The 27953-nt window shown below is 38.6% G+C and overlaps 1 protein-coding gene and 1 long non-coding RNA gene across 10 annotated transcripts in view; one reads left to right on the plus strand and one right to left on the minus strand.

Moving 5' to 3' along the window:
• Positions 1-1938, minus strand: part of LOC147756583 (uncharacterized) — a 7592-nt gene extending 5654 nt beyond the window's left edge. The window contains exon 1 of the long non-coding RNA XR_015323236.1: positions 1785-1938. This is a non-coding gene — a long non-coding RNA (uncharacterized LOC147756583). The remainder of the gene's footprint in view (positions 1-1784) is intronic.
• LOC111246855 (receptor expression-enhancing protein 1-like) lies at positions 901-27940 on the plus strand. 9 transcript variants are annotated; one of them, XR_015323235.1, is made up of 6 exons: positions 901-1045; positions 6421-6856; positions 9367-9763; positions 11439-11582; positions 24242-24753; positions 26072-26281. XR_015323235.1 is itself a non-coding variant. In XM_086982887.1 (5 exons), the coding sequence occupies exons 2-5, from the start codon at positions 6428-6430 to the stop codon at positions 26224-26226; spliced, it is 1125 nt and encodes a 374-aa protein (XP_086839013.1). In that variant the 5' UTR covers positions 5690-5841; positions 6421-6427; the 3' UTR covers positions 26227-26574. The 9 variants fall into 9 exon arrangements, 2 of the variants coding, with proteins under 2 accessions (XP_086839013.1, XP_086839014.1); XR_015323229.1 differs by lacking the exon at positions 901-1045 and adding an exon at positions 5688-5841; XR_015323231.1 differs by lacking the exons at positions 901-1045; positions 24242-24753 and adding exons at positions 5690-5841; positions 27171-27940 and having other exon boundaries at positions 26072-26411.
• Positions 27941-27953: the final 13 nt, after the last annotated feature.

The following is a 27953-nucleotide window of genomic DNA, read 5'->3' on the forward strand; positions in this document are numbered from 1 at the left end:
TATATGTTTTCTTATACACGGTATATGTTTTTTGATTTTGTTGGACTAAAAATTCTATACCATTGAGACATTTAATAAAATCAGTCGGAAGTTGTGTGCCGTAGCGCTGTCACTGATGTGATTAAGAGACATGTAAGGTTTTAGTAGTCTGATACCGCCAACGAGTAGCGTTTTTTCGCAAAAGAAATAACTGTTTCGCAACTATTAACGTTGTATAGATTGCGAGACTTACGAGAGTCTATGGCTCGACACAAGCGCCTTCACCAGCTATGGCTGCTCCCTCTTTTTATCGTTTCCTTCACCGGTCGCTTGTTTAGGCTGCGGTGGGTTAGGCAGTATGTAAGGACCATCCGTTTGCTTTGAGCACGACAGGGTTAATATACAAGTAACCCTTCTAATACAGCTGCCTTCTAACGTAAAATGTCGAAAAAACTTGACGACCCCTGACTAAATACAGCAACGGTAATTTCCTAACCGGAATGTGAATGAATCGTACGACAAAAATGGGTGATAGGTGACATGAGTTACTAGTGAGTTGATTTATTTACTGGTGTCAAAACAAGCGTAGCGGATTGACAATTGCGATTAAGCGTAGCCTTGGATTGTCCATAATATTTCCCCAGAAAAGGTTTACAGGGCAATATGGCAAACCGTGTGTATAACTGGAGCGTTATACATATGTCGTGCCTTATTGCACGAGCAATTAAAGGTTTTGTGATTATTGCAATGCCATTGTGCTACGTTCATGGAAGGCATTTTTAGTAAGTATAATTATTCCAGCGATTTCAGTCATCGGATGAATCTTGTATAATAGTGGAGTACTCCAGTAATACAGTTGAGCTACGTATGCAAGCTTTTCTAGGCCTTCCATTCATGGAAATCGCCTTTAACGTTCACAGTCACACTGAGATCAGTAAAATCGTATCATAATCATCAGCCAAACACCAGTTCACGGAAAGATCAAGAGCCTGTGGATGTGAACAAAGAACGTGCAGTCCGATTGAAACAATAAGGATACTCCTCTACGACATTAGGAAGGCTACAGGTAAACATCGGTCAAGTGTAGAGAAATTGCAAAATCATTACTTTTAAAGTTTATTTGACTAATTAGTAGTAGGCAGTTCTAATTTTCAAAAAAGTAGTGCCGACAGAAGCTCGTGCCGCTTGAACTAAGTTTGGTAAAAAGACCACTGAGGGGCTACAAAACATGAAGTTCCTCGCAGCACAAAGTTATAGTGTCTTCGAATTTTTGTGAGTAGCATCAATAAGCGAGTTAGATGAAAAGTTCATGTTTGAATTTACTATAGATGGGTCTTCGCTTTTTGGCCATGAGAGAAACGAGTTAAGGCTCAATTCATACAAATCTCATGCCTACTTGGCGCCTAAAATTGTAGATCGCCTTTAAGCATCAAGGAAAGATAGGCAAAGAGTACTTTTTCTGGAAGATGAAAAGCGCATAACATAATGACGGTCGGTTATTCATCATATGAAAGCTTACTCAAGAAAGCCTTTTTATCATGTTAGACTCCATGCTCAAATTGAAAATCTGGTTCTAAGTCACGAATATCAACCGGATCAACAAACAAGATTTTATAAAGACATCTAATAATTCAAAATACTTATATGGTCGTGAGTCATATATTGTAGCTTTTCTTGTAAAAAAAAAATGTAAATCTTTTCATTCACTTCGCTATAAACTGCCAGTGCTCTGTAATGAAAGCTATATTACACCACGACCTGAAACTCTGTCCTCTGAAACACTGTTGGTACACCTTAGAACTCACCGAAAATGTCCACAAAAGACACGCAAAGCTATATTTTAATCTTTTTAGATATAAAAAGAGGGAATCGTTATTCCCAGTTGAAGCAACCACATAGGGACGAATTGTCAGATTGTTTAAATGCATCGGAAACAGCATCTTGTCTGATGTGCCACCATTCCGAGGCTCTGAAGCGTACTATCATTGCCAAGGTTGTTGCCGAGGTACTGGCAGTCTTGGTTACGAAGTCGCACACAGGTTCCCGCTTCTAACGAAACAGCGTCACTGAAACCAGTCTCTGGAAATGATCTTATTTACGAGATAATATTTTTACGCTAGATGACGCACGATCAGGCTTACTTACCAAAATCTACTAATCGTCCTACGTCCTCGACCTTTTATCAATGGAGGCAAAATAGTTTGTCGATGAGCGCGCAATTAGTGTTATGTCTTGTGGAAAGAATTAAACACGTTTTGGTTGATAGATCCATGTGAGTTGTTATGTATCTGAAACCTCTGGTTGCTTCATTTTGCTGAATAATAACTCTTTATCTTGAAACGTATATATAGAATGCCATGAGGAATAGAGGGAAATGCCCATAATGTCAATCAGATTTGTTGACGTTTAACCCAATTTTTAGGAAGCGCTAACAGAGCTGAACACACCGAAGATTGATTTATTCCTTATGTGCACTATTGCAGTGCTTATTTATAACTTTTATAAATGATTTGCTTATGCAAATATGCCGGAAAGATGCACGGCGAAAATTAGCGAAGCCCTCTATTCTACGAGACGACTATACTTGATGTATTGTATATAACAGCGTACTACAAAAGTCATTACATATCATGAGTGTATCGGCGTTAAAAGATTCCAGTCCTTACAAAAAAATCTATACACATATCTCTAAGTTTGTGAGATAACGTTTTTTTTTTATATTGTATATGCGATCAGGATTGCCTTATTTAAAAGCAGTCATTTTCTATTTCTTGAACTGGATTTGAACTGAGAAAATCCATTGTGTCGAGCTCCGGACAGACTTCTTTCCCAAGCAGAAGTCCCTGTATCAGATGATTTGGCGTACATACAATATAGTGCACATCCAATGTATCATCACGGCGAATTAAGTGGCATGGTTTATATAATTATTTTAATTCACACATCGATAGTACTGACTTTTGCCTCCCCCCATTTATCTCACTAAGGTAGAAATCCTTATTATTTCCGTAAATTAGGTATTCATTGTTTCTTGTCGTTATCCACGAACTGCTAAAATAATATTAATAGGAGAAGAACTCTAAACCCATAGTCAGTCGAATTGCGTTTGCCAGAACTCACATCCCGTTTCTTACCGACCATCAAGTTGCAGTCAGCACGTTAGACATGCGTACAGAACGAAATAGGTTAGGTTACGAGCAACCAACCAAACTGAATTTGAAAACCCTATCTGCTTTGTTTGAGTGCGGACCTTGGACCTTCCTTTTCGTTCTCGAGTTGAATACACACGGGCGCCCCTTGCCTAACTGGTATGTTGCGGTGTTCGGACGTTAACATTGAACAAATCTTATTCACCTGTTGGGTAGCTTCAGTATGCTGTTAAACAGAGATACAGGTTATATTCCTGCCAGAAGAAAAGCGGTAGAGCGTCCAATGAACTCTTTTCGATAATCTATGATTTGAGTCTGCATTGGAATCTCCGTCGGCTGGAGCTCACAGTTCGACTATTTGATATAAAACGCTTTCTTTTGCCAACCAAGTGATTCATCGCTGTTGTTCAATGAATACTAGCCATCAATTTGTCCCTAGTGCATTTTATTAGGACTACTTGGAAAGAATGATTATTCCCCGGCGAAGGAGATTTCTCGGATTTTTGCGCATGCTATAGCAAACGCTTCGGTGATTCAATAGAAATGTTTTGTGAACGCTAGTCGGAATCATTGCTCGTAACATCCTGTGAAATGCATGAATGTGGTTAAAACGTTTTGTAATATTTTGTGAGCCAATGTTATTCTCTTGTTTCGTTAGTATATACCTGTTCTTATGGGAAATTAACTGTTTCAGAAAGCAAGGGGATGATTGCTCCTTGAAGCCTCACCAAAAAAAGATAGTTTGGAGAAGAACATGCAACGATTTCAAGAATCGCTGTTTCTATTATAAGTAGAAGAATCGGAGAAAGATGCAGTAGATGTATGTTCAATACATTGCGAAACTTTCCTTGAACTTAATCACCTATACATAAATACTTTACCACTAAGCAATATTATTTAACTTGCGGTAGAGAGGTCTTAGCGCATTTTCATCTTCCAGATTCCAACACGAACCGTGAATAATTCAAAAGAACAATTTTTGGTGGCAAATTATGCCACGAGTCAGTATGTAGGCGTCTACCAATTCAAGGGTTTAACATTATCTTTTCCATTATGAATAGATATAATCAACTCATTATCTTAAATCATTACCTCGGAGTAATGAATTAATAATTTTAAACTCTCGGGTACTATACTAGGAAAAAACTTTTAATTCAAATAGGTCCTCATAGTGTCCGAAGCAACTAGCTTGTGCTGGGCCAATGAGGCGTTTGAGGTCTGAGCAAACTCAGACTCGATGCATTATTAAGTGTTGCCTGCATTTCTAGCTTTTTTTTTTTAATTACACAATAATAGTATTGGTTGCCTTTCTCCAATCAATATCGCAGTCGTCTTTTTAGACACAATGTTCCTTCTCATCTTGAGCATGAATTTTCTCTGCGGGGTCCGAAAGTCCTGCAGTGGCTGTAGTCAATCTGTTATTTCAATCAAAATCTCATCGTGAAAGGTCTAATTCACCTCCATTTAACTAGCGATTTGTTATAGTTTCGTCATCGCATTTTTCGCCGAGCACGTGAAAAGGAGCGGGTCTAAACTGTCCTTATCTTACTACAAACTAACAAATTCCAATAACTAATACACTACTTTTCGATACTTGAAGACATGTGCAGAAACCGAAAAAGACACAAACATGCAGGTCTAACAGACCGATATGGTTTTGCTCGGAAACACTTTTTTGAGACAAGAGTACGGAGCAGTATCGAAGACTTGTAATCGATAAGAAACACAAATCTTCAGGTTCAGATATATAATTGATCAGGCATCACATTCTTTTAAATGATGTATAGGTTCTGCATGCTAAACCACCTCAATAATATGCTCACATTGCGCAGGGTAATTTGGAAGCAAACGCGATTGCACTATTCGATGATTTTAAGAATAACTTTTTCAACCATAACGTTTTCATTTGGAATAAAACACGGTTAATTCGAACCGAAGTGGAGTAATCTGCGAGCTCACACAGTCTTCTTTATTGTCATTTTGATTCAAATTTTGAAGTCATAATTTCGTATCTGTGATAATGACTTATGGCGGTCTGTTTCATGGCATCGCAGAAATAAGAAATTGGATTCTACTTTTCATATCATTAACTATGTATCTCGTAATATAAGAGGGCGCCTAAGGTTTTTCAGTTGTTTGTGAGGGTTAAAACATTCCAGCACAATGTAAGAATGTACTAGCCGGAATTGCGATCCCATGTTCAATGGCGCCTTTTTATACCTTATAAAACTACTTCACTAGTACACTGACAAGTATCAGTAATAATAATAATCAGTTTTCGCATAACCTTAGCTTAAAAAATTTCGCTTCACTAATTTTAGTTCACTTGTTACCCATACGCTCAAGTATCGTCGCTTAAGTATCGTTTGCCTAGATTATTTGCTCACAAATCTAACGTTGTACATTGCCCAATTACGATCCAGTTTGTACGTTTGTGTTAGGCTTATTTGTTTCATCTGTGCGCGCGGTAATTTCAAAACTTCAAACGGTGCGCTCGCTGCCCTCTCCTACGTTCGTCGCGTTTCCCTTTCCTGTTCAAAGCAGACGTTCTCTCTGTTATGGGTCAGCAGCACAGCAACAATGTCGTATTTACATTAGACGCTTTAAGGCCCCCCGCGGCCGCTGTACTGTGCTTTGTTTCGCTGCCGTGGCAGGCGCGCTTGCCACTGGTTATCAACAGTAGGGCACCAGTAACTCCGCTATCACGGGCTCTGTACGCCTCCGAGTACATTCTTTCTTGGTTGTACTCTTTCTGTGATCTAAATTTTGTTAAGTTGTAGTTTTCTTCTGCGAACAATGCTGACAGAGCTTTTCCGAGTCAAAAGTGTTCATGTACAGCATATAACGTTCGTTGTACTATTTGATACCATGTAGCTTTTAAGAAATGTGTGTGTATAAATGGCTTAGGTTAGGTTAGATTCTATCGCACCTATGATGATACTGGTGTCTCGGTGTATTCTGATATTGTGCTGGAGGACGAAATGTTACTGTGGAAATGAGTGGGTGCTACCAACGCCTTTTGTGTGGAGTCGGTGCTTGATCGAGCGCTCAGCAATTCTCGATGCGCAAGTGGCTGTTTGTTGATCGAGTTACATTACAGTCTCAGTGCCCTCAAATCCTATCTATTTAACCCGTTAGTCCTCAGTGAAAACCATTAAGCGAAAATCAGTCGTAGGAGGGGATGACATGACCCTTGAGGCCTTAGAGTTTTGCTAGAGTGGATGCTGACTCAAAAAGGTTCTTACGAAAAAGTAAATCATAAAGCTCCACTATAATTTCCCTGCCATTACAGCGATAAGATGGTTTCGGCGTTAATCTCCCGCCTGGTCGTGCTCTTCGTCGGCACGTTGTACCCAGCGTACGGATCTTATAAGGCCATACGAAGCAAAAATCCTCGGGAGTATGTCAATTGGATTATGTACTGGATCTGCTTTGCCCTATTCACATTTTTCGAAACGTTCTCCGACATCTTTCTCGCGTTCTGCGTACCGTTCTACTATGAGCTGAAGATCATATTCCTCGCGTGGCTGCTTTGTCCGGCGACAAAAGGTTCATCGATACTCTATCGCAACTTTGTACATCCGCGCCTAGTTCGTCACGAGCAAGACATAGACGACATGATCTCAACAGCGAAAGAAAATGGTGTCACAGCCATTTGTCAGCTCGGTTCACGAGGGGCACAGTACGCCTCGCAGCTACTAGCATCGACGGCCATCAGAGGACAGCAGGTAAGCTTAACCAGAAATAATTCTTCCAGCATACACAATGCAATTGTTCTACTGACTCTATCATTTATGTGACTTTGATCATATAGATACGCGTCCTTTTACTCTTTCTCTACGTATCCCTCTATTATGTACTTGGATATATGTTAGTTATAAATGACCATTTTTAGTGCATGTAGTCGATGCACTGTGGCCTTGTAGATACTTTTCTAGATTGATACTAATATTATTAATTATCTTTAGCCCTACAAATGCAGCTTTGTCACTGGCTCGACCTCAGTTGACTGCAGTTTTTGGGCAAGCGAATCGAATTGCACTGTTTATAGCACAAGGACGATTGATAAAACAGGCCTTCGCTTATGTTATATCCTGGCTGCCATCGTGTGAAGGCGCTCAATATGGGATGGATCAAGCTAGGACCCAATATGATAGAGTCATTAAGCTGATTGGAAGCACGGAAAACATTATCCTGACAAAAAAAACTGTGTTTTCCTAACCTCGTGTTATTCTCTAAAAATGGAAAGAAATAATACCTTCACGAGCTACCCGTGTTGTTGTGGGCGTAACTAATGTCGCAAAGGTCAATGATCCTTAAAATTGTGTTGTGTGATAAACATTCTCTATATAGGCATGCCATTATGTTTCTGAATTAACCAATAGTTTAATACAAATTCGGGATATCATGAGTCTTCATAAACACTATAAAGGATTATGGCTATTGTGCCGTTTTCTGAAACAATGACGCGTCTTTTATGAAGTTAGCGTTTATTGGTAATAACCAACATTCCTCCCGCGTTATTTAGTATTATGCTCATAATTATTTATAATTGATTTCGGGCAAGTATTAAAATTCGTATTGTTGTAGGCTATTGACCCCCCCCCCCCTTTCACTGCATAATGGAAAATCGAATGCCACTAAGAATGTAATGCTCCGCTTGAAAAGTTGTATCAACATGATTTAATGATAATAAAGATAAACATCATTTTTACTATCATGGTGGAAGGAAGGCGAAAGTTGGGGGGGGGGGGGGGGGGGCTGTTTTCAGCTTACGGTGTGTTTCAGGGCTCTTTTGGCTCCAGTAGCTTTTGCGAGATAGTTTTAGCTCCAAGATAAAAACGTGACCGAACAAATGATTTATTTACGTACAATATTACTTCAATTTGATCAAGAGATAAATAGTCGCTTAAAAATGACACAAACTGTATCTACGTCAGGAGGATAAGCTGAAAGTTAGTACTACGCAGGTGTATCCAGGAAAACATAGTTCAAACAGCTTGGATTTTTTGTGAACTGACATTTCAGAACTCTTCATACTCAAGTTATACAATACAATTAGAAATACAGTACAAACAAAGATATTAAAACATCAAACAAAATGAGGTACGAATTATAGTTTAATGCTGTGACATTAGTGATTATTTGTAAAACACAATGACACTAGCGCTACATGATGTTTTCGAAGCTTTTTGCAATTACATTGACGTATTTGTGACCTATTTCACAATTTAATGAAAAGGCATATTATATGTACGCTGCGGCATTAGAAGATATTCCAGACCTTTTATCCAACTGCTTTGTGTCAGGAATACGTGCTATTACAATCATAGTGTTAGGCTATGGCGTGTCTAATCACTATCTGGTTAAATTAGAAGTTATCGTAATTAGAAAACTATAAGATACTTTAGAAAAAATTTGCGCTTCGAGTACTTTGATCGGACAAAAAATACGGCAACCATCTATATTTTATGTAGTATTAATTTGATTATGTCCTGCCATATGTGAATAGGATTATTAAGATAAATTATAACATAAAGTACTACTTGTATTGGAGCCATATTCACTCTACTTAGGGATTTTTGATAGTACGTTTTATTCGCATATAACACGAGACCCCCGAGTTAATACGAAACGCAAAAAAAATCCGTCAATAGAGGTAAAATCACTCTCAAATATTACTCCATTAGTCAGGATAAAGTTTCGAGAAAATATTTCGGAAAAAGATTCATCGGGCATTAATTCTTACGTTAACTGGTTATTTATACCATCAGTAATTTATATAAGTTACACCACTGATATCTAAGCCTTTAACTTTTCTGGTTAAAAAAGCTCGATGGGCTTTTCACTAGAGAGGGATGTTTGCTGATGATGTCAACGTCCAGATCTGTTCAGACATATGAATATCACTCTGTGACTCGGCATTGTCTCACATTAAGCGATAATAAATTCGTATTTAACTGTAATTATAAATAATGGTTAATTGTTATTTCATAGTAACGGGTTCCTGTAAACAGATACGGATCAAACGTGCCTTACATGATAAAACGTATACGTATTGTACAATCGGTGATCGGGACATTCTATGAATATATTGACGCAAATTTGGTGCACCCTGTGCATGTTCCTTGTGATTTGTGTTTTTACGATTTTATTATCATATTACCGGTTTTTGTAAGATTTTGTGAATGTAAAAAACTTCAAGTAAATTGAACTATACGTGTGCAATACGCTCCAGGTGTTACTTCAGCAGCTCCAACGTTCATATAGCCATGGCGATATAAGAGGCAGTCTACCTGCAATCCTTTCTTCTGTACCTAACGGGCCGACAGGACCCCCATCTTTAGTCGGCGGGTCAGACAGCCTTAATAACAATGATAAACATGAAGTTCGACGGCGAGTCCCAGGCAGTCAAACGACACATGGAGCATCCCGGCGACAAGTTGTCAGCGAGTCACTTCCATTTTCTGATGAAGAAGACGATGATCTGTTCATGATCGACGAAGAACCGATTTCGCTTCAAGAAATGCAGGAAATAGCAGGAGGCGCGAACCATAGAGATGAGCCAGGGTCATCAGGCATAGGCGGTAATACTTCCAAGGATGAGCCACCCAAATTACCAGCCAAAAAGCGAGGTGGGTTGCTTTACTTTTTTTATAACTATGTAAACTTAATTTCAGACAATAATACAAGAGTTAAGACACAAAGAGACACTATACAATAAACCACGACAGTTGTTTGCCGAAAATATGTTTTGGACCCAATATTATTCAAAAAATTACGCACAAACTAAGCTATAAAGTGCAGCGTATGAGGTTATTACCATTAAGTTGTGTATTCATCATTCACAAGTCTAATTAGAAAGAAAACGCCTACTGCGAAAGTATGAACAGATTAAAAAAAAAACTAATTAATTAGATGCACCCATAGACGTGGATACACCAATCAAAATAAACAAATTTAAGCATATTGGGTCTAAACCGTTTGCAAAATGTTAGTACATTTTTTACCAACAGTTTACAGTATTGCTTCTATTTTCATCTTGTTAAGCATCCAACTAAAGAGACTATGCAATTCACGCAAGAGCGCCCAAACGAAACATTTATGCATATTTATTTAATTCAAATTTTACTTGACTAGCTAATGCGCATGTACAATTGTATGCAGTATTTATATATATATATATGGTAGTAAATATCTAGTCTACGTTCTGTCCACATAGACGTGACAAATAGATTTGTTTCATGTCAACGAAGTTCGTCTCTAGTCCTGCGCATCTATATTAACACCGTTAAAGGCAAAAAATAGAGGACTTGACAGATAGTATGATAGCCGTATTATTTGAAAACCCTAAACCTAGTGACAGTTTTTAGGAATAAGTAAGAACTCAAAGGACAATAGCATGACAATAGGGCGAACCAGTTTTTGGCGGCTGAGCCAGGCTCTTGCTTCTGTTTAGTTGGTCGCTAGTAGCTCAGCTCCTTTGATTAACGTTAGTCAGAGATAGTCTGACAGCAGCTGACTCCTGCACTTGTTCCATTTAGTTGTTTCTGTTGACTGTATCGGCTGTTGACTCTGACGACGTTATCATAACGTAGCAGTCATCGCAGAGAATGTAGAAGCAGCAGCCGCTGTAATAGCATTAGAGCGCTGACCTTATACGCGCGCAGAGGCACATTTGTAAGTGATCGCTTGTTTCTGTGAAGCAGATACATAAACTGTGCGTATTAGCCAGGAGTCGTTGTACGACAAAGAACATAAACGCAAACGTGGCAAAGCCCATATGTAAATAGATTGTTTAAATTTTCGTGGCTTTTCCTTTCGGCCAAAAACTGCTCACAATTTTTTACACAAGTACATTATTCTAGGTTTTATACGCTATGGAAACCGAGAAACGATATAGCACAGTTATAGGTATTAAGAACTCTAATGGTTAAAAGAAAATTTTACTATGATGATCTAGTTGAATATTACTTTCTAAATTTGACCTGCTTGATGTGCTAGAAAAAGAACTAATTAATATGTATCGAAGTATGTAATACAAGACTAAGCTTTTTATGTAGAATCAGTAATTATTGTCGACTGCATATGATTATATATGAAGAAACTGAAAATGTACATGTGTGAATGTCCAGTAACTGATAATATTGAATGAGTGAACTAACCTAAATTTACACCTCTGGTGGGATGTTGCATGTGTGCTTTCATGGTATGCTTTGTTGTGCGTTTGCTTCTTGGTTTTTGTTTGACCTCGCGTGTGGATGGTCTCTCTATGTTCTGTTCTTGATATGTACTTATTTCGTCGACAAGACGGGAACCATCTAGGCTATACCGTCGAGATGGCGAGTGATGATAGCAGTGACGAAACAGAGGACAGTTCCACGGATCAGACCAGTCAAGATGAGGAGATGGACGACGATTCTGGTGGCTTCGTAAACGATAATTTTTTTCGCGGTGAGAGCTCGAATTAACAAGATACTCAATACACCGATTTAGTCGTCAGCATGAGTTAGATATGATAGTATATTTAAACCAAGTTTAGTTGTTTGTCTGGTCCTTCGTTTGGAAACGAAGCATCATTTCCAGATAAGTTTCCATTGTCGGTCAATAGTTTATGCAGTTTCTTTGCTCTGTTGGATTCAGTAAATTTTACCGTACTAACGCGATTGTGAATTACATAGGATTAGACGTTTCAACCTAATAAGAACTATTAGTTTTCTATAAAGGGTGTAATAAGGCTAAGCTTATAGTGGGGAAAGATTAAACCCCAGAAACTTTCAACATAGTTTTTAGTAGGATTTAAATTTAAATGGGTGCTGCGTTAACAATAAGCTGGCCTCTCCACTTGACAACATGTTATTGATTATATACGCAACTTAGTTTTTTTCCATTATAAACCTGTTTTCACCGCATTCTCTAGAGCATTTGGAATTCCCTTCAGCATTGTTGATGGTTTAATTTTAAATTATTAGGAAATGTTGTTACGAGCTGTTACACGCCATTCTTAGAGCAAACCTGCTCTAAATTCATGTACGGGTTTTGGTGAGGGGTTTAAACGGAGAATTGTAGGATAGTTTTACATAAAAAAAGCCATGATAATGATTTGACGATTCTGTTGTATATTACGTATTTGCTGTACCGATGTATCTAGAAGCGTAAAGAAAAGGTTTGTGGGGCTGAGTAATTGAATAGTTTCGACCAGAATTGCGTCGTGAATTGGGTTTCTTAACTTTAAAAAGTTAACATGTTTGTTCGCTGTGATAGCACGTAGTAAAAATTAATAGGACAGTTAATACCCAAATTAATAGCTGCACTGTCAAAGGCTTTCACTTGCCTGTTGAATGATATAATTTTAAACTGGTAGGTACTGCATTTTCCAGCTTCCATTTTTAATGGAGTAATAATAATAATATTAATAACTCTAATAATAATAATAATAATAATTAATAACTGAGACTGCTTATTCATGGAAACGCCAACTATTATTGGCTATCATGGTCAAAATAGATTGATTGCGGTTCTTAAATTACTATATATTTATTCCATGAGTGCAGTAATATAAGCCTGTCTTCCCGATGCAGCTAGCCTAAATATATATATACAATTATGTACATATTAAGTACAATTATGCTCGATCCTTATGAATCAATGAGAAAGCACAGGTTTACACTCTTGTAGCGGTTTATTGTTTGACGGACGTAACGGGCGTACACGGACAATAGTCTACAGTACATTTTACTACACCATGCCCTATATAAAAATCCAATTTGCCCATGACGTTTTGCATAAGGCACATGGCATCGTCTTTATTAGCAGTGGTATGATTTATCCTATATGCTGTTTCCTGATAAGTATTCTGATGTACGTTGATGCACTGCAGCCAATTTCTTTTCAAGCTACTACCTGGTTAAAAGTCGCTTTGAGCAATTGTTTGTTTGCAGGCATATAGATATTGAACTTGAAGTGCTTTCATCGTGAACGAAGAAATTATCCTTTTTCAGTTATCAGTTTCGCTAATGCTTTACTTTGAGCGATGGTTGTTGATGATATATTTACCCACATCTTCTCCGTTTAAGAAGTTTTCGTAACCGATTGCCTCGATTGAAGGGGCCGGACAATCGAATTGAACACGTTTTCACGAGTGCAAATGCTATCTAGAATGTAAAAATGTTTAAAATGTACCATGATTTAAAGTACTAACTAGTTAATCGTATAGCAATTGTCAGCGATTGTAATTACGAAACATGCGTTGTTACTCGACAACTAGTTCCATAATCACTACAAGTTAATTCAACACAGACATTAGAAGCACCCATATTTTTGCTAATATTCTTGTATTAAATATGCATGTAAGCTGGTGAAGTCCGATGATGGTATAGTAGGTCAATGACACGGTTGTCATCCTCAGTGTTGTACAATTCTAATACGTAGGTAAAATGTGATATGTAAGTGAGAAAAGAGGAATAATAAATTTGTCTGGAGTTCCTTATTGATTCTTATTCACCCAAGATTAGATTTTCAAACAAAAGCACACGCATGTATCAAACGATAATCCATTATAACTGTTGTCGCTATATTACCCGCGATAAAAAATAATTCTATTATTTCTGTTAGTTAACGTTAACAAGTTCTAGCGTGGAACTTTTTGGACATCGCAGCTATAGATGAAACACAAAGCAGCTATCTCTCCCATCCATTCGTATTATGTGGATGAGTACTAAACCTTTAGCGGATTCCTCACAGTCACTTCTGAGTCGAACATTGTAAATTGGTTTGATACATATTATCATTGATTGTAATGTTTTGATAGCTATTATCACTGTTGACCGGAGCTACAAATCACTTCAACAATATTTACTAATCGGGTGAGACCGTGTATGCGCCACTGACAAATGGGACCCCATGTATCCGTCCCTTGCTTTCACACCGATTACTCAGCTTCGGTTCAATATGCAGTCGATGGTAATAATGATGGCGAAGCGAAGTGGAGACCTTTTCAAGGAAGCTGGCCCTAGCACTGGCCGTATCGAGCGTAACCGCGACTCTTGCTTATTAATTGTGGCGTTGCAGATGCGTTTGTTTCTGTTGCACAGTCACGGCTTGTCCAAATATCCGACCGTCATTAACGCAACTGACAATTAGACCCATCAAAACAATCGTTTCGTTCCAATACAATACTAAAAGGACTGACGTTGTAGCGCGCGATCCTGGCTGGCTGGCTGGCTGGATGGATCCCAGTACCTTCTGCACGTACGGCAGCAGATCTCTAAGTGATATGTTTTTTAACGTCTGAAAGAGAGATACCGCATTAGACAAGTCGTCTTAGAAACGCGTCTTTAGCACTAAGAAGGTTACAACAGAAAATTTCCGAAATTAATGATCGGTTAGCCGATAGAGAGACACATTTGCTTCTGATTTTCCAGTTTCGTTGAGTAGACACTAAGGCAAAGAGGAGTTTAAATGGCTGTCCGTTTTGGTGCATTGTTATCAGCAGTGTGGCTGTGTAACCCTCAATAGCAGAAAGTATTCTCCTTGGTTATATAACTAATTAGTACTAATGTTATACATACAGATCTTCTGGAATTAATAAGAAGGCTAACAAATATGCGCTGTACAACAATTATCGTAACTTGATTTTAATTAAGCTCTTATTTCTGTTACGGCCTTGTAAAAGGCATAGTGAAATATGTTAAAAGACTGCAATCTGCTCTATACAAACGATTTCACTGTATTTTATTATTAGATTTCACTGTTTTTTTTTATTATTTGCGGCCATACTATTATAGAAATAGTTTGCTGCTGCTGCTGCTGCTGCTGATGGAGAAAGAAGTGTCCGAACATTTTCTTAGCCTTTAGATTTTTAGCGAATATTATAATCGATGTGTTTATCACTTTCTCCAAATGGAACGAACTAGGGACCCGTGTCCTACGAAAAGTGTCCTATACCATTGTGCTTTAATCAATAATCACGCGAAGTCTTCTCAACAATAATATTAATGTTTAAGTAGCCTTCACAACGGTCCACTGTCATGATCATGGTCAGCTAATATATCACTTCGCATTGGAATTACATAGACAGCAGAGAAAAGCAGATACAATGCTTATTTATCCATAATGATTCTACATCATCCTGTTGTTATCTGTTTTCTGCTTCAGTTGTATGGGCATGCCTAAACATGTCTTCTAGTGCTATCAGATGTTAGTGGGTTGTATTTCCGCTTGTGGCAGCGGACAGTTACAGCCCACAGTGTCCACGCGTGTTGTGTGATCAACCAATGCTCACGAAAAATAGAAACTCTTAAACTAATTGCTTTGAGCGGCCTTCTTTGTGCGGTTGCAGTTTCTGCTACTACTATTATTAAATTGAAGGCTATTAGGCGTGACTGTTTGTATATGGCTGAGGTTATTGCCTCATTGTGGTAGGCCACCTCGCTGATGAGGAGGACGGTATTATACAAACGCAGGTTCCACACCTACAGCCAGCACCTGACTTCGGACTTATGGCCGTCGTCTGTAACGTATACGTATGGAAGACAATGTGACTCCATGCATTTGGAAAGCCACTACTTGGAATCTGCGTTACGTCCAGGTTACAAGCGGCTTTCATGCTCAGGTTACACAGAATAAGGAATTTAAATTTTTCTCGTCCTTTTCGCTAAATATTACGGCGTTAGATCTTGTTACATGACAGAGGTGTGTTATACTTGGTTGTGGCGTATATTTGCCTGTCATGCAAAATAACTCGTAAATGCGATACAGAATCTGGACGTCGTTAGGCGGAGGGGGCTAACTTGCGACGCTGCCCGTCGATACGGCAAGAGTTGCAGGGACCTGACTGTATGATAAGGTTTCGCCGATCTATTGGATGCGGATGAACGTACAAAATAGCTGGCGCTAAGACGTGTCCTCCTGACTAAGGAAAGGGCTTTAAGCGAGACTTCCCGATAGACCGCAAATATCAACCACAGACACCCGACTTCAAACAAGTCAGATCGGGTATATATACTTGATGAACGACCAATCGTATTATGTAGAGGGACTTAACGAAAGCATCTGTATTTATAGGCTGAAGAAGTTTTCAGAACATATTATTTTCAGTCTCTCAAGCGAACGACTCGTCACGTGACAATACGGTTTTCATGTGCGTACGTGCGTTCATCGCTTTTGTCAATAAGCAAATCTAAAATCTCCTAATACATAATTTAAAAACATTTATGGCTACTTAAATCATTTAAGACAGGAAGATGAGTTGTATCACGAGGATAGCCGGTATCGGTCTGAGCTCAATTGTAACGAATCTATTTTATTGTGATATTGTTCCCGCCCTCGCCATCTACTCGGCCTTTTTTAATACGGCACAGTGATGTTGGGTCATGTTAATGTGAGTTCGTCCAGATTAAGCCTTCCACTGGTGAGATATTATATATGGTAGAAACACATCACGACGAGTCGCTTGATTACTCCGAGAACAGCTGACTTGCGAAAAAGTAAATGAGGCTTCTGTCGCGGCAATGACAGTAGTACCTCATTTATGGAATTACTGGAAAGCGAGATTAAAAGGCCAAAATGCGGTAAGATATTTTATGATCAAGAAAAGGATATTATTATATATATATATATATATGGGTATTGTAAACGTATTATTGATTAGGCCCTTTCAACGCTAACGAGAGAGCATTTTGCGCATGCTCGTGTTGACTACTTATTGCAACTTGTTGGTGGAAGCTAAATTTCTATTCCATCTATCACTGGCGAAAACTATGTAATTCCTAACAAAGATACCACTGAAAATGTCTAAATAAGTTTTACTGTGCCAACCATAAAATACGCGCTCCAAATGTAATAATCATCAACGTATTTTTGGATTCCCCAATATATATATATATATATATATATATATGCATTACAAATATTTCAAATTACCGTCGAATACGTTTGAAAGCGCTCTTATCATATTGGTTCTGGTAAATGTCATAAATGATTAACGAAAAAACTACACTATCACTAAATAACAGGGCATTCGCGTTGTATGAAATAGATTCACAGGCTTTACTAAGTTTTTACAATCAGTAGATGGAAGAACCTCACCTATAAAACAGAAAAAAGTCTTTTTAATCCGGAAACTTCTTTGATACACAGGCCTCTCTAATGGCGCCTGGGAAGTTAGTGCTTTATATTGTTTGAAACGGATCAGTTTTGTCGTTTTAACTCAGTCAACCAGCTCAGTCAATTCGCTTTCCTGATCTTCCTTTATTAATGATACAGAAAAAAATCTACTTCTACTTCGGCCAGCTGTATGTGGGCAAAATTCTGCTTCTGATCTTTCGTTGCTATTTACTATATCATCATCGCCCTCAGTTCTCCGTGTCTATCGCCGCCGGATTCGTGGGGTGCCACGCCTGAGAACAATGGACGGCCCGGCGATCGCTCCCTATAGCAGTTACGATAGTAGCGGTCGGGCCGGCGTAGTCTTTACTGCCGCTGGCAGTTTATCGGCTAGCGGCTCCGGCCCACCTACTTAACGTTCGGACCGATGTGGGCGGTTTCGGGTGATTACTTTAGCGTCCGTCGGATAGATGAGGGAAAGGGAACCAGAAAAGATGACCTGAATGACAAACACGATGTACCAATTGAACAGTAACGCGGGAGAACATTGAAGAGACCACAAAAGGCTGACATTATTACAATTTGTCCGATATAGAAATGGGAAGTCATGTGTTATAGAGCATTTTGTCCTACGTAAATGAATCGATGTTGTAAATGTGACAGACTGTTAACAGACTGCGGCAAAATGGCTCGGGTAGATGCTAACCATAGTAGACTGCGAGGGAGACAAAGAAAGCCTTCTTTCTTGAAATACTGACTACAACCCAACTGTAGTTTTTGTAATTGCCAGTTGATCTATACATGACAGACGAGAGCCAGGGCGCTGTTTCATTGGTAATGGATCAGCTTTCGATGATCGCAAATCACGCGCCGTCGATCAGCCCCGGTTGTCTGCGATCAGCAGGAACAGAATCATTTGCCCGGGGAGAAAAAGCTGTCGACGACGCCTCCGTCTTGCCTTAGTTTTCGAAACCGGTGTCCGTTTACGAATATTTTAACATGGAGCATCAATATGATACGTCTGCAATAACAGACGACTGAAGTGACATAGAAATCACTGGCTTGCATATGTGGTATGTGTGTGCAGGGGGCCTACACAAGCCGTTATTCTGCACTTGTGGTCAGTTCATAAACTAATCGTAGGTAAAATAGCACTGTCAGTAAGCCTTATCTGATCTGTGGGCCTGTGGGTAGATGCATTATATAAATAGCTTGTATCAAGTAAGCTTTTTTAGAATGAATTAGATCTGATTACAGTGATAAAAGCCATATGTGCTTCCGTTTAGCTGTTTTGCTCAGAATGAAGAACTATTAGTTGTTTGCGGTTATCTAGATTTTGTTGTTCTTCTTTTATTTTTATACCAGGTTGTCGTCTCCTATGCCAACCGTTAGGGCTGTGGCTTTTCGAGTACTTATTACGGGTCTGATTTAATGATCTTTAGGCAGTCGCCAGAAGTTTGCTCGATGTTAAAATAATGTTGTCGGCATATCGCCTAATAGTGGTTTAGGTGCAAGGACGCGTTCGCAATATTAGCCAAAGCCAAACACATTCCTTTTTCCCATCTATTCCTTTCTACAGAACTACAATGCAATAATGTTATTATTTCGTCGTACTATAATTGTAAAGCAACACGTAACCATAGAGGCCCAATGCTTTGACTAAATAAACAGGTAATGATACCAACAAGGTATTAGTTTCCCACATCCCATTCGTAAAAGGTAGGAACATTAAAAAACTTTCAATGCTTTTCGATACATTGCACCTCACTCTGTAACATGAAGGCGTTTCGACATTTTGTAGTGAACATTTATTATTACCGTACCTTATCTGTCTCTTTTCGTTCTTTTGTCCAGAGTACTAATCGTTTTTCCCTGCATACATGCGTCGTTGAACGCGTATTATTTTGTATAAACTAACACTAATGAGAATCTGCGTCCAACGCAGATGAAAGGATCGGGGCTTCCTTTACCGTGCGTAACCGCATAGATTCCTTAGAAGCATCTACATTATCATTGACATGACGCTACACGGATGAGTGGCTCTCTCCCTTAGTGGTCAACCTATTAATAGCAATAGCCCATCGACATTCGATACAAATCTGGAGGAGTGGGTAACACTTTCTTTTCATGCAGTGGCCATTTTGGATGTTTTTGTATAGCGATAAAGCACGATTCCGGATTTAAATTATCATAGATAAATAGATTAGTAAAGCCTTCTTTACAGATATGTGTTGTCGATAGAAAATTAATTATGTACGGTTACCATGCGAAACGATGTAAAACATCATATGGCTGAACCAAACTATACGTGTCGGCAAAAAATTGCTAATTGTTCCCGCTTGATTCTGTGCATAACTGGTCAATTTGAAAATTTTGATTGCCTGTTCCAAAGGCCGTTTCTATTTTTGATTTGCTGTTCGTTTCCGATGCATCTTTAAAGTACATTTTGTCTGCTATTTGCTTGTTTGTCTGAGTAAAGCGTTTTTGGAGATATCTGTCAATCCGACTCTATAATCGGGCTCAATAAAACATCGACGTTTCTCTTCGCTTTTCGTGTGAGTACGAGCCGCCAACTATTGCTCGTTAGAGCAAAGTCGAATAGTTACCTCGGAAGGTCCAAGCACTGAAGTGAGCTGCGGTCAAGAAAATACAGTGAGCTAAGATCTCCGTCTATTTGCTAGCTAAGTACAGGTGTCACGCAGCGCTTGTGACGAATGACATTGTCGGCGCTGCTCGGAAGTACAATTCAGGATGGAAGTTTTGGTTCTTTCAGATAACATTAATGGCGTCATTATGACAGTTTGGTATGTTGGCTGATAAAGGTAAGGAAGAAGGTAGCACATATACTAGCCGCGTCTTGCGTGGTTAACATTTTTGTTTCGGTTGATGCTTATGATTTCGGTAGTTTCAGAATTTCCGGTGTTTAGGCTATAAATATGGAGGGCAAAGTTTATAGATAGTCATCACCAATAGAGAAAAATGTTCCAAGCTCACACTTATTCAAGTTGCATGTGAACGGTTTTCGTAAATTCCTAAAGCGAGTTACTAATATGAATATATATATATATATAAAAAAAAAATATATATATATATATATTTTTTTTTTTTATTAAATCAAGTATTTTTCTGTAATTGCTAGTTGATCCTTGGCGGCCGCATTGACTGGCCTTGATATTATGTACATACCGACCCCATTGGATGATTAAGGATGTTCAAATCAGGTTGACGGTAAGGTCGACAAGGCACGTTCAATCGTCGATCGTTTATATTTGCTATCTCCAAGCAGCATTTAATTAAATGCCGTATAAAAGGCCCAAAAGAAATGATTTAAGCGAATGACACCAGAGCTGACCATCGTTACGATGCTTGCCAATAGTGCTTATTACTGATGAAATGAAGCTCTCAATCACGTGCAACGATAAAAAATTTACTCACTTCATAATTGTTGTCTAAACAGTCGAACTATGTCGTTGGAATTTTGTTTCTGATGAAGATTTTAAAGTAAATTATTCGATTCAATCACTGAACTGCGCAACATAGTCGAACAAATGGTAAGAGTGGCTTATCCACTGAAGACCCACTGCTGTCGGTCAGTTTGGCTGCATGATAATGGTTCGTTCTTCCAATTTATGACTATATAAAGATAATAATAAATACTGTGCTGCAGCTAAATTGGCGGGCAGCGATGTCAAAATTTTTCTCCAACCTGCAGTTATGGTGATCGGTTATCAGTACGAACTATGTAGGACAATTTCGTTTGCCATTCAGTGGTGCTAATAAACTGTGCTGCTTGCATAGAGAAAGTGGATATTTTGCGGTTATTTTTGTGATATGTAGATGAATTCGGGTATTTGTTCCTTTGTTATAGCAACTTGTTTGGCAGGGAATCGCCATTTTTGTGTACTAGCTATCTTTCTAGTTCTTAGTTTGCTGACTAGTGACAAGTATATCGTCTTAGTTTTGTTTATGTCACAAAATTTTGCATAGACTTCGGATCCCGAAGAAGAAACCAGTTTTCCAAATCTTCTAAAATACATTCTCATTATTCGCAGGACCAAAAAGCTTTCGAAACAGCTCTTTATGAGTATAACGCGCGTGTGAAGAAATCCATAACTAAGTGTATCACCTAAAAGCGGCTTTCAGCTGAAGAAGTGCACACCATTTATCATCTCGAGATCAACAACGATTGCCTTAAGTCATGTTCGAAGCATGATTATTAAATAGATTGACATCTAGATCAAAGTGTAGATCTCTTAGCCATAATCTTTATTTTGATTTGCCGCCTTAGCTTTTTTGCATCGGCAAAAAGGCGGTGTCGCGAATTCACCGTTTTCTAGACATATTCATTTTTCAAGTCTACAGCCTCTTTCAAGCCTCAAGGTACAATTTAGTGATTCTAACAAATATATGACAATGATCTTCGTTTTAAAAGAATATGAAAAAGCAAAAAAAATGCATGGCTTTACGGTAAACGGTTTTGACTTTTCATCGTAGCATGAAAACCTAACTGCTAATACCTTTAGACAGAGTGGTGCGAAATTTAACTACATAGTAAAACTCTTATATGATCCGTTCTTATTAGCTTTACAAGTATTGCTTAAACTACCCCATTTGTGAATCTCCGCTGTCCTTTAAAGTACTAGGACAATCATTTTTATTGCTTAAAAAGGCCACATTTTTAGCAGCTTCTCATATATATAAAACTTACGTATCTTTGCCAGCAGTTCACGGGTCGCCGGGAGCAGCGACAGCGAAAATTTTGGTCCACTCTGTAAGCCTTTTGTCCTAAAATTTCATTAGCAGAAAATAGGAAACTAATAAACAAAAAAACAGCATTATCCTCTTAATTATTTGGTAATGTATTGTCCGCGCATATATTCATAGCTGTCGACCTAGATTAGTCCATTCAGTGTTCACTTTGTTTATATGATCATATCAGCGGTAAATGATATCGAAGGGCGATTGCTAAAATTTATTAAATCTACGGAGCCGTTGGCAACATTAGTTTGTCTCATATTCTAGATCGGCACCCATCTAAGCCATCCACTTCGCGAATAATAGTGAACATCTCTTTCTGTAGTAAGTGATACGGTTGTGCTAAGAACTCTGGCATATAACGGTATGTTATGATAAAATTAAAGTGTTATGTATAGAATTCGAACAAAGTTCATGTCCATCTCGATATGTCAAAATAAATTGTACTACGCCAATTACGAAAAATTTTTGAAGCATCGGATTATAACGAACACAAACATTTTGGAGCAGACGTGTATCGCACTTCGCCATGTTATGACTACGAAAGTGTTCTTATTCTAGAAACAGAACACGCTATGCCGTTTATGAAACGGTTGTTTGAAAAGGAGGTTTGTTTTTACGCTGTATCCATTGCAAAGATTTTAGGCTTGCAGCTTTATGCCTTCGCTTAGTTTCGGCTTCTGGGTACCATCTGATTGATACTGGTGGTTCTTTTGGGCGACTTCTAATACAGGCCTAGATTAGGACAAAACCTTTATCTTATTTCGGCAATATTTTATATACAGACCACAACTTACTGTAAATACAAATCGATTCTAATCACTTCTGTTCTACTAATATATTGTTGCTGGAAACTGTCAGGGATGGAAGAACTTTTTAAAACGCAAAAGCGACCCCTAATAATGTTCAGTTTTCGAATGTTCTATTAGACGTGACCTAGTGTGCTTGTATTGCTATATGTATTATTATAAGGTCACTTAAGTCATAGACGGTAGTTTATCATCGATTCCAGACAAGCAGATAGGTAGCCTTGAAGCTAATCAATTTTTCATTGAAAGAAAGACAACTTAATTTTTGCATCCTTTTCTGTTAGCTAAAAACTGACAGATTAGCTCAAAGGTGTCAATATTATGCACCTGATAAAAGGGTTGCTAGAAACCATCTTCTTATCACCCCACCCAGGCACTATCTTGGCGTCACTGCAGATACAGCTTTTACAAGAAATGTTATAATCATCTCCGACGTATATTTATTCAGTATTAGAAGAATACATAAAAACTAAATTTAGAAGATTCTTATCCAGTCGGGCGTCTTCGGTAAACAAGCGGTCTTACAGAATATTCGGTAAGAAGTGTACAGGTAGCAAGTCACTTCTTTGTTCTTGTATTGTAATTATTTGATTGTTCGTGATACTTCCAACCTTTTTTCTGAAAACCACATTTGCCGACTGATCTCAGGGATAGGTGGGATGGTCCAGGTGAGAGAGCATCTGTTTGGGGCTGGCTGCCTCAGGCAATGTTTAACTGAACGTAGAACTCAAACATTCATACATGAAAGCTGAAGTGTTCAATTTTTAGGAGTAGCAGCCTTAAGATCCCAGATCCGCCAGTTAAAAGAGTAAAAATTCAAGCGGAAAAGTGGTAAAACTTAGTGAAGGAGCTGAAAAAAATCTATATATACTCGTTATCTATTAAACTGTAATGTCAGCTGAAATGAAGTTTTAGAAAGTGGAAATTTTGCATGCTTCTTTTGTGATTCACGTAAGAATTTACTAAAGAAATTTTTTTTGCCAGGTGCCTCGACAAGTGCAAAGGCATCCGAAAAATATTATGCCATTGTCGAACACCTATAAGACCTGACCAGTAGCATTCAGAAACCGAAAGAATAGATACAAACACACATTTGTTTTTCAACGAAGAAGAATAAAAACGACTGATATCTACACAACCATCCAATTTATGTTGGGACAGACTATTTAGATGAGACCGCCTTATGGAGATCCGTGGTTGTTCAAGCCAATAATGTTTCCTGTACACACTCTTGTTTATTGTATGACGCCGACAGCTATTTTTAATAGTCCAAAAAAACACCCCAAAAACACTATGATTTGACTGAATTCACCTTTTCATCAGAGATGACTAACCGACATTTAATTGATTACAACGAGACATTATTATAATTGAATCATATGAGAATCATCTATCTCTTAATCACTCGTTTGTCGTTCATTTTCTGTTCACTGCTATACGTAGTGCCATCTACACCATCTTTGAATCTGTCGACGTCATTTGAACGGCCTTCACCTAGCCTCGGCCGATCCTACTCGACTTCTTCGGCAGGCGCAACTCAAATTTGGTTATCAAGCTCATCGGCATCCAAATATTCGGTGTTTTTAAACGGGATCGATACTTCCGCTTCTAGTAGGCCATCTGCAAGTGCAAAAAGACCGCTATCGGCCATTAGTTTAAGACATAACCGTCTAACGCGATATGATACACAGTGAGACACATAAGAGTCAATGAAAACGCTCTGAAGAATGTTGGTGATCAATCTTCATTCTTGGATCATCCGGGCAATTTGTCTCTTAGGAGGGCTGCGATACTCTTGGACTTCCTTTGCAAACGGTTGTATTTGTAATTTTGTGATGACTTGCGACGAACTCCCACACCTTACAAAGTCAACCGCTGAAATACTGTCGAAATGACAATTGTGGGTGAAGGACAACAAAAGCCGCGGACTCTTCGGGAAAAGTACCATGGCCAGAGTAAGCATACGATTCCGGTTCTGGTTGGAACGAAAGGCGTAATTTAACCCGGGATCAAGTCCCACTAAGCACCCCACCAGCGTCAGCATGAGACGAACCTTAAGCTTAAAGTGTTCTCTGATGGTTAACATCATCCCCTTCGTTCATATCCAGTCCATATGAGTGAATCGTTACACTAATTGTTCCTTAACAAACCTCTATATACTAACTATATAATTAGCTTAATTGTGCTGTACTAATGGTTTAGAAAATCAGTGATATAATGACTATATCACATGGGCATACTTCTACTCTGACGAGATGGATTTTAGTGAGTGTATCGAGACAAAGCGTGTTATTATGGTAAATAGGATTATACATGTACCGCCCTTCTTCAGCCAATGGAAGATGTTAGTTAACAGGTATAATAAACCGATAAACTTTAGGTGCTGCTAAGTACTTCTACAAGTAGATGTTTTACATTGACTTCAGCCCCATGTCCCCCTAGGTATTTAGCTATAACATAGGTTTGCGGTTTTGCCATTGTTAGCGTATGACAAATACTAGAAAAAATGAGCAGTACCGTTATGTTGAAGGCTGATTATTTCAGCACGGAATAATAATGTATAGCTGGACGGCGTAACCTAGACTATTAGAAAAATCTGTGTTACCGCTCCCGATGCTTTGAATCGTTTGCAACGTACTTTGCAGCAGCATAACTTGGTAATCAGGAAAGTTGGCTAAGAAGACGAACTGAGTAGACCTTTATTATTATTACAATGATGTAACGGACCACTTTGAAAAACTGGGCAGCTATTATTTGTCTGCTGCGACAATGGCGATCGTATCGTCAAGCGCTCGCAGGTCACAATACGCAACCGTGTTTATGACTAATTGAAAATTCGTATTCGTCTACAGAGACAACCATAAACCGCCAGCCGTTAAATCTAGACATTTCAGGTTTTACTTATTCCGGTCATATCGATCTTGATGTATTAGCTGCGAATATGTATGTACTCATACATCCAATTATCACTAGAACAATAGTATCTCCGTCGTGCGGCATTTGGGTGTTCTTTGAAAGTAAAATCATTCATCCCCTGCTTTGGATTGCCTACCAGCGTGATGCCCGACTATTATCACTGACATCCTAACAGCAATCATCTTATTTAGAGATATTTACAAACCGCGCCTGTATACAAAGTGTGTTTTCAGCCTGTGCTGCTTGTCGGAACTACTTTCCGATACAGCTGCGACGACGTAATATGGTGTTGAATTAACTGTCAAAAGTACGTGTTTGTGTTCGCTTTTTTCCGGTAAATTTTCCTTTGTTCTCCAGGGGTTACTCGCCGCCGTGGCCAAGATGACGTAGACTGGAAGCCGTTTCCCATGGTTCCCGAGAGAGAAGTAAAGAGACATAAGAGAATAGTAGCTGGAGAATCTTCAATTACTACACGGGCAGCCGCCAAAGCCTCGAGAGATTGTCGGAAATAGAAACGTAATTGGACGACACCCTTGGACGGAACAGTAAATCTTCGTAAGCAGGCACCTGTACAATGTAAAGTAGTGTGAGAAAGAGCTGGTTCAACGAAACAGAATCGGATCCGACGAGAAGGTGGACAGCCGCTGTGAATATAAAGTGGATAAGCAATGTGGATTACCTTACATGACCATGATAGGTATATTTTTTTCTGAGAAGCTTTCAGACGACCTGAGGCTACATATGACAGTAGTTTGGGAGGTAACAGAATCATATTTCGGACAGTGAACTTTTTTCAGAACGCTCTGTGATTAAAAAACAGACTTAAATCTTCAATAAAACTACTTCATGAAATACATTCATTACTGCCTTTCTCTGTCGTTATACCCGCTAAAGCAAAGCATACTTGGTGCAACAGATTTATGAAATTTTTTTCCTTAAGTGCTTTTTACAGTGAGTGTATTTGCAAGTGAGGGTATATGCACGAGCAAATATGACATCCGTCCGAATGTTATTTTAGTTTAGACGACTGCAACCAATACATTATATCATTGGACTATTCAACAATTTTAAGGACGCAATAGTATATTTATCATCAGTTTACCTGATTTCTGATGAATACCTGACAGCTGGTGTGATATGGAAGGAGCGAGATTAAACGTTTCCTCTTTTTACGGGAAATTTACTCAAGCTTGTCTATCCCGAGATACTTTTAAAGGGATCGTCATCGTCTGAATTATTAATGCAACGTCAGTAGAAATAGAAGGATTTCTAAGATGTCAAACGTAACAACTTTGTCTAAGTTTTGAGGTAATAACTTATTCGAATATCGCATGCAGTTTGTTGATTCGCTCGTTAAAGATTCGTTCATTGTTTTATCCGGCAATGCCATAAACAAAATTTGAGACCTATACATATTTTTGTGTTAATAATACGGCTGTATGTGTTGTGCACTAAGGTAACTAACGTGATGCGGCTGCACGCCGTTGAACTGGGAGCAGTGGTAGCGTGTTATGCAGTACTTAGTATGAAGTCGTTCGAGAGATGGTGTTGCACGGCGATTTTAATGAGAGTAATGCTACAACGCTCACTGATTCTGGAGTGCCATAGCGGCCCACAAAGTGCATGCGAAACATACTGAGGTGAAGCGTCGAAAACCGATGGCTCATTCATCGAGCAAAAGAAGTTCGTCAAAGCTCGACGCATCTTTGCATTACGATATAGACTAATACAGAATTCAGTCTGACAAAAAAGCAGACTGCGTTTGCTGCACCACTGATAGAAAGGCAGGAAAGAAGAAAATACAAGATATGTACAAATACATATTTTAATGCGATTTAATCGACGGAGGAGTATTTTGCGATTTTAATGATCTGATATATATATATATATACATACGGTAGCTATAGTACACGTACGACATAAGTGCCTCTATAGAATTTCGTTTGTACTGAACATGTATACATGTGAATTCATATTAAAGAAATGGAATGAGTCTATTGAATTGTAATGTGAGGATAAAAAAAACAACGTATGAAGAGTATATCTACAAAAACGCGTATTGTTATTTATTTGTATAATAGGACGCAAGCTTCTTTATATGTAATTTTTATGCGCAAAATTTTTCATTAGATGAGCAAAGTCGCATAGATCAAACGATTGTATTATTAGGACGGCGAAAATTTTCACTGAATAAAGTTTGAGAACCTATCCGCCATCCAAACACAAGTATATTCACAAA

Source organism: Varroa destructor, unplaced genomic scaffold (genome assembly GCF_002443255.2).
Source record: "Varroa destructor unplaced genomic scaffold, Vdes_3.0 BEIS01000003.1, whole genome shotgun sequence".
Classification (NCBI taxonomy): domain Eukaryota; kingdom Metazoa; phylum Arthropoda; class Arachnida; order Mesostigmata; family Varroidae; genus Varroa; species Varroa destructor.

Bases quoted from the DNA above. Each gene is read 5' to 3' on its own strand.
- LOC111246855 (XM_086982887.1), top strand. From the start codon at position 6,428: ATGGTTTCGGCGTTAATCTCCCGCCTGGTCGTGCTCTTCGTCGGCACG. The intron at 6,857-9,366 runs GTAAGCTTAACC...AATACGCTCCAG, and splicing joins CGGCCATCAGAGGACAGCAG to GTGTTACTTCAGCAGCTCCA. The intron at 11,583-26,071 runs GTGAGAGCTCGA...TTTGTTCTCCAG, and splicing joins AAACGATAATTTTTTTCGCG to GGGTTACTCGCCGCCGTGGC.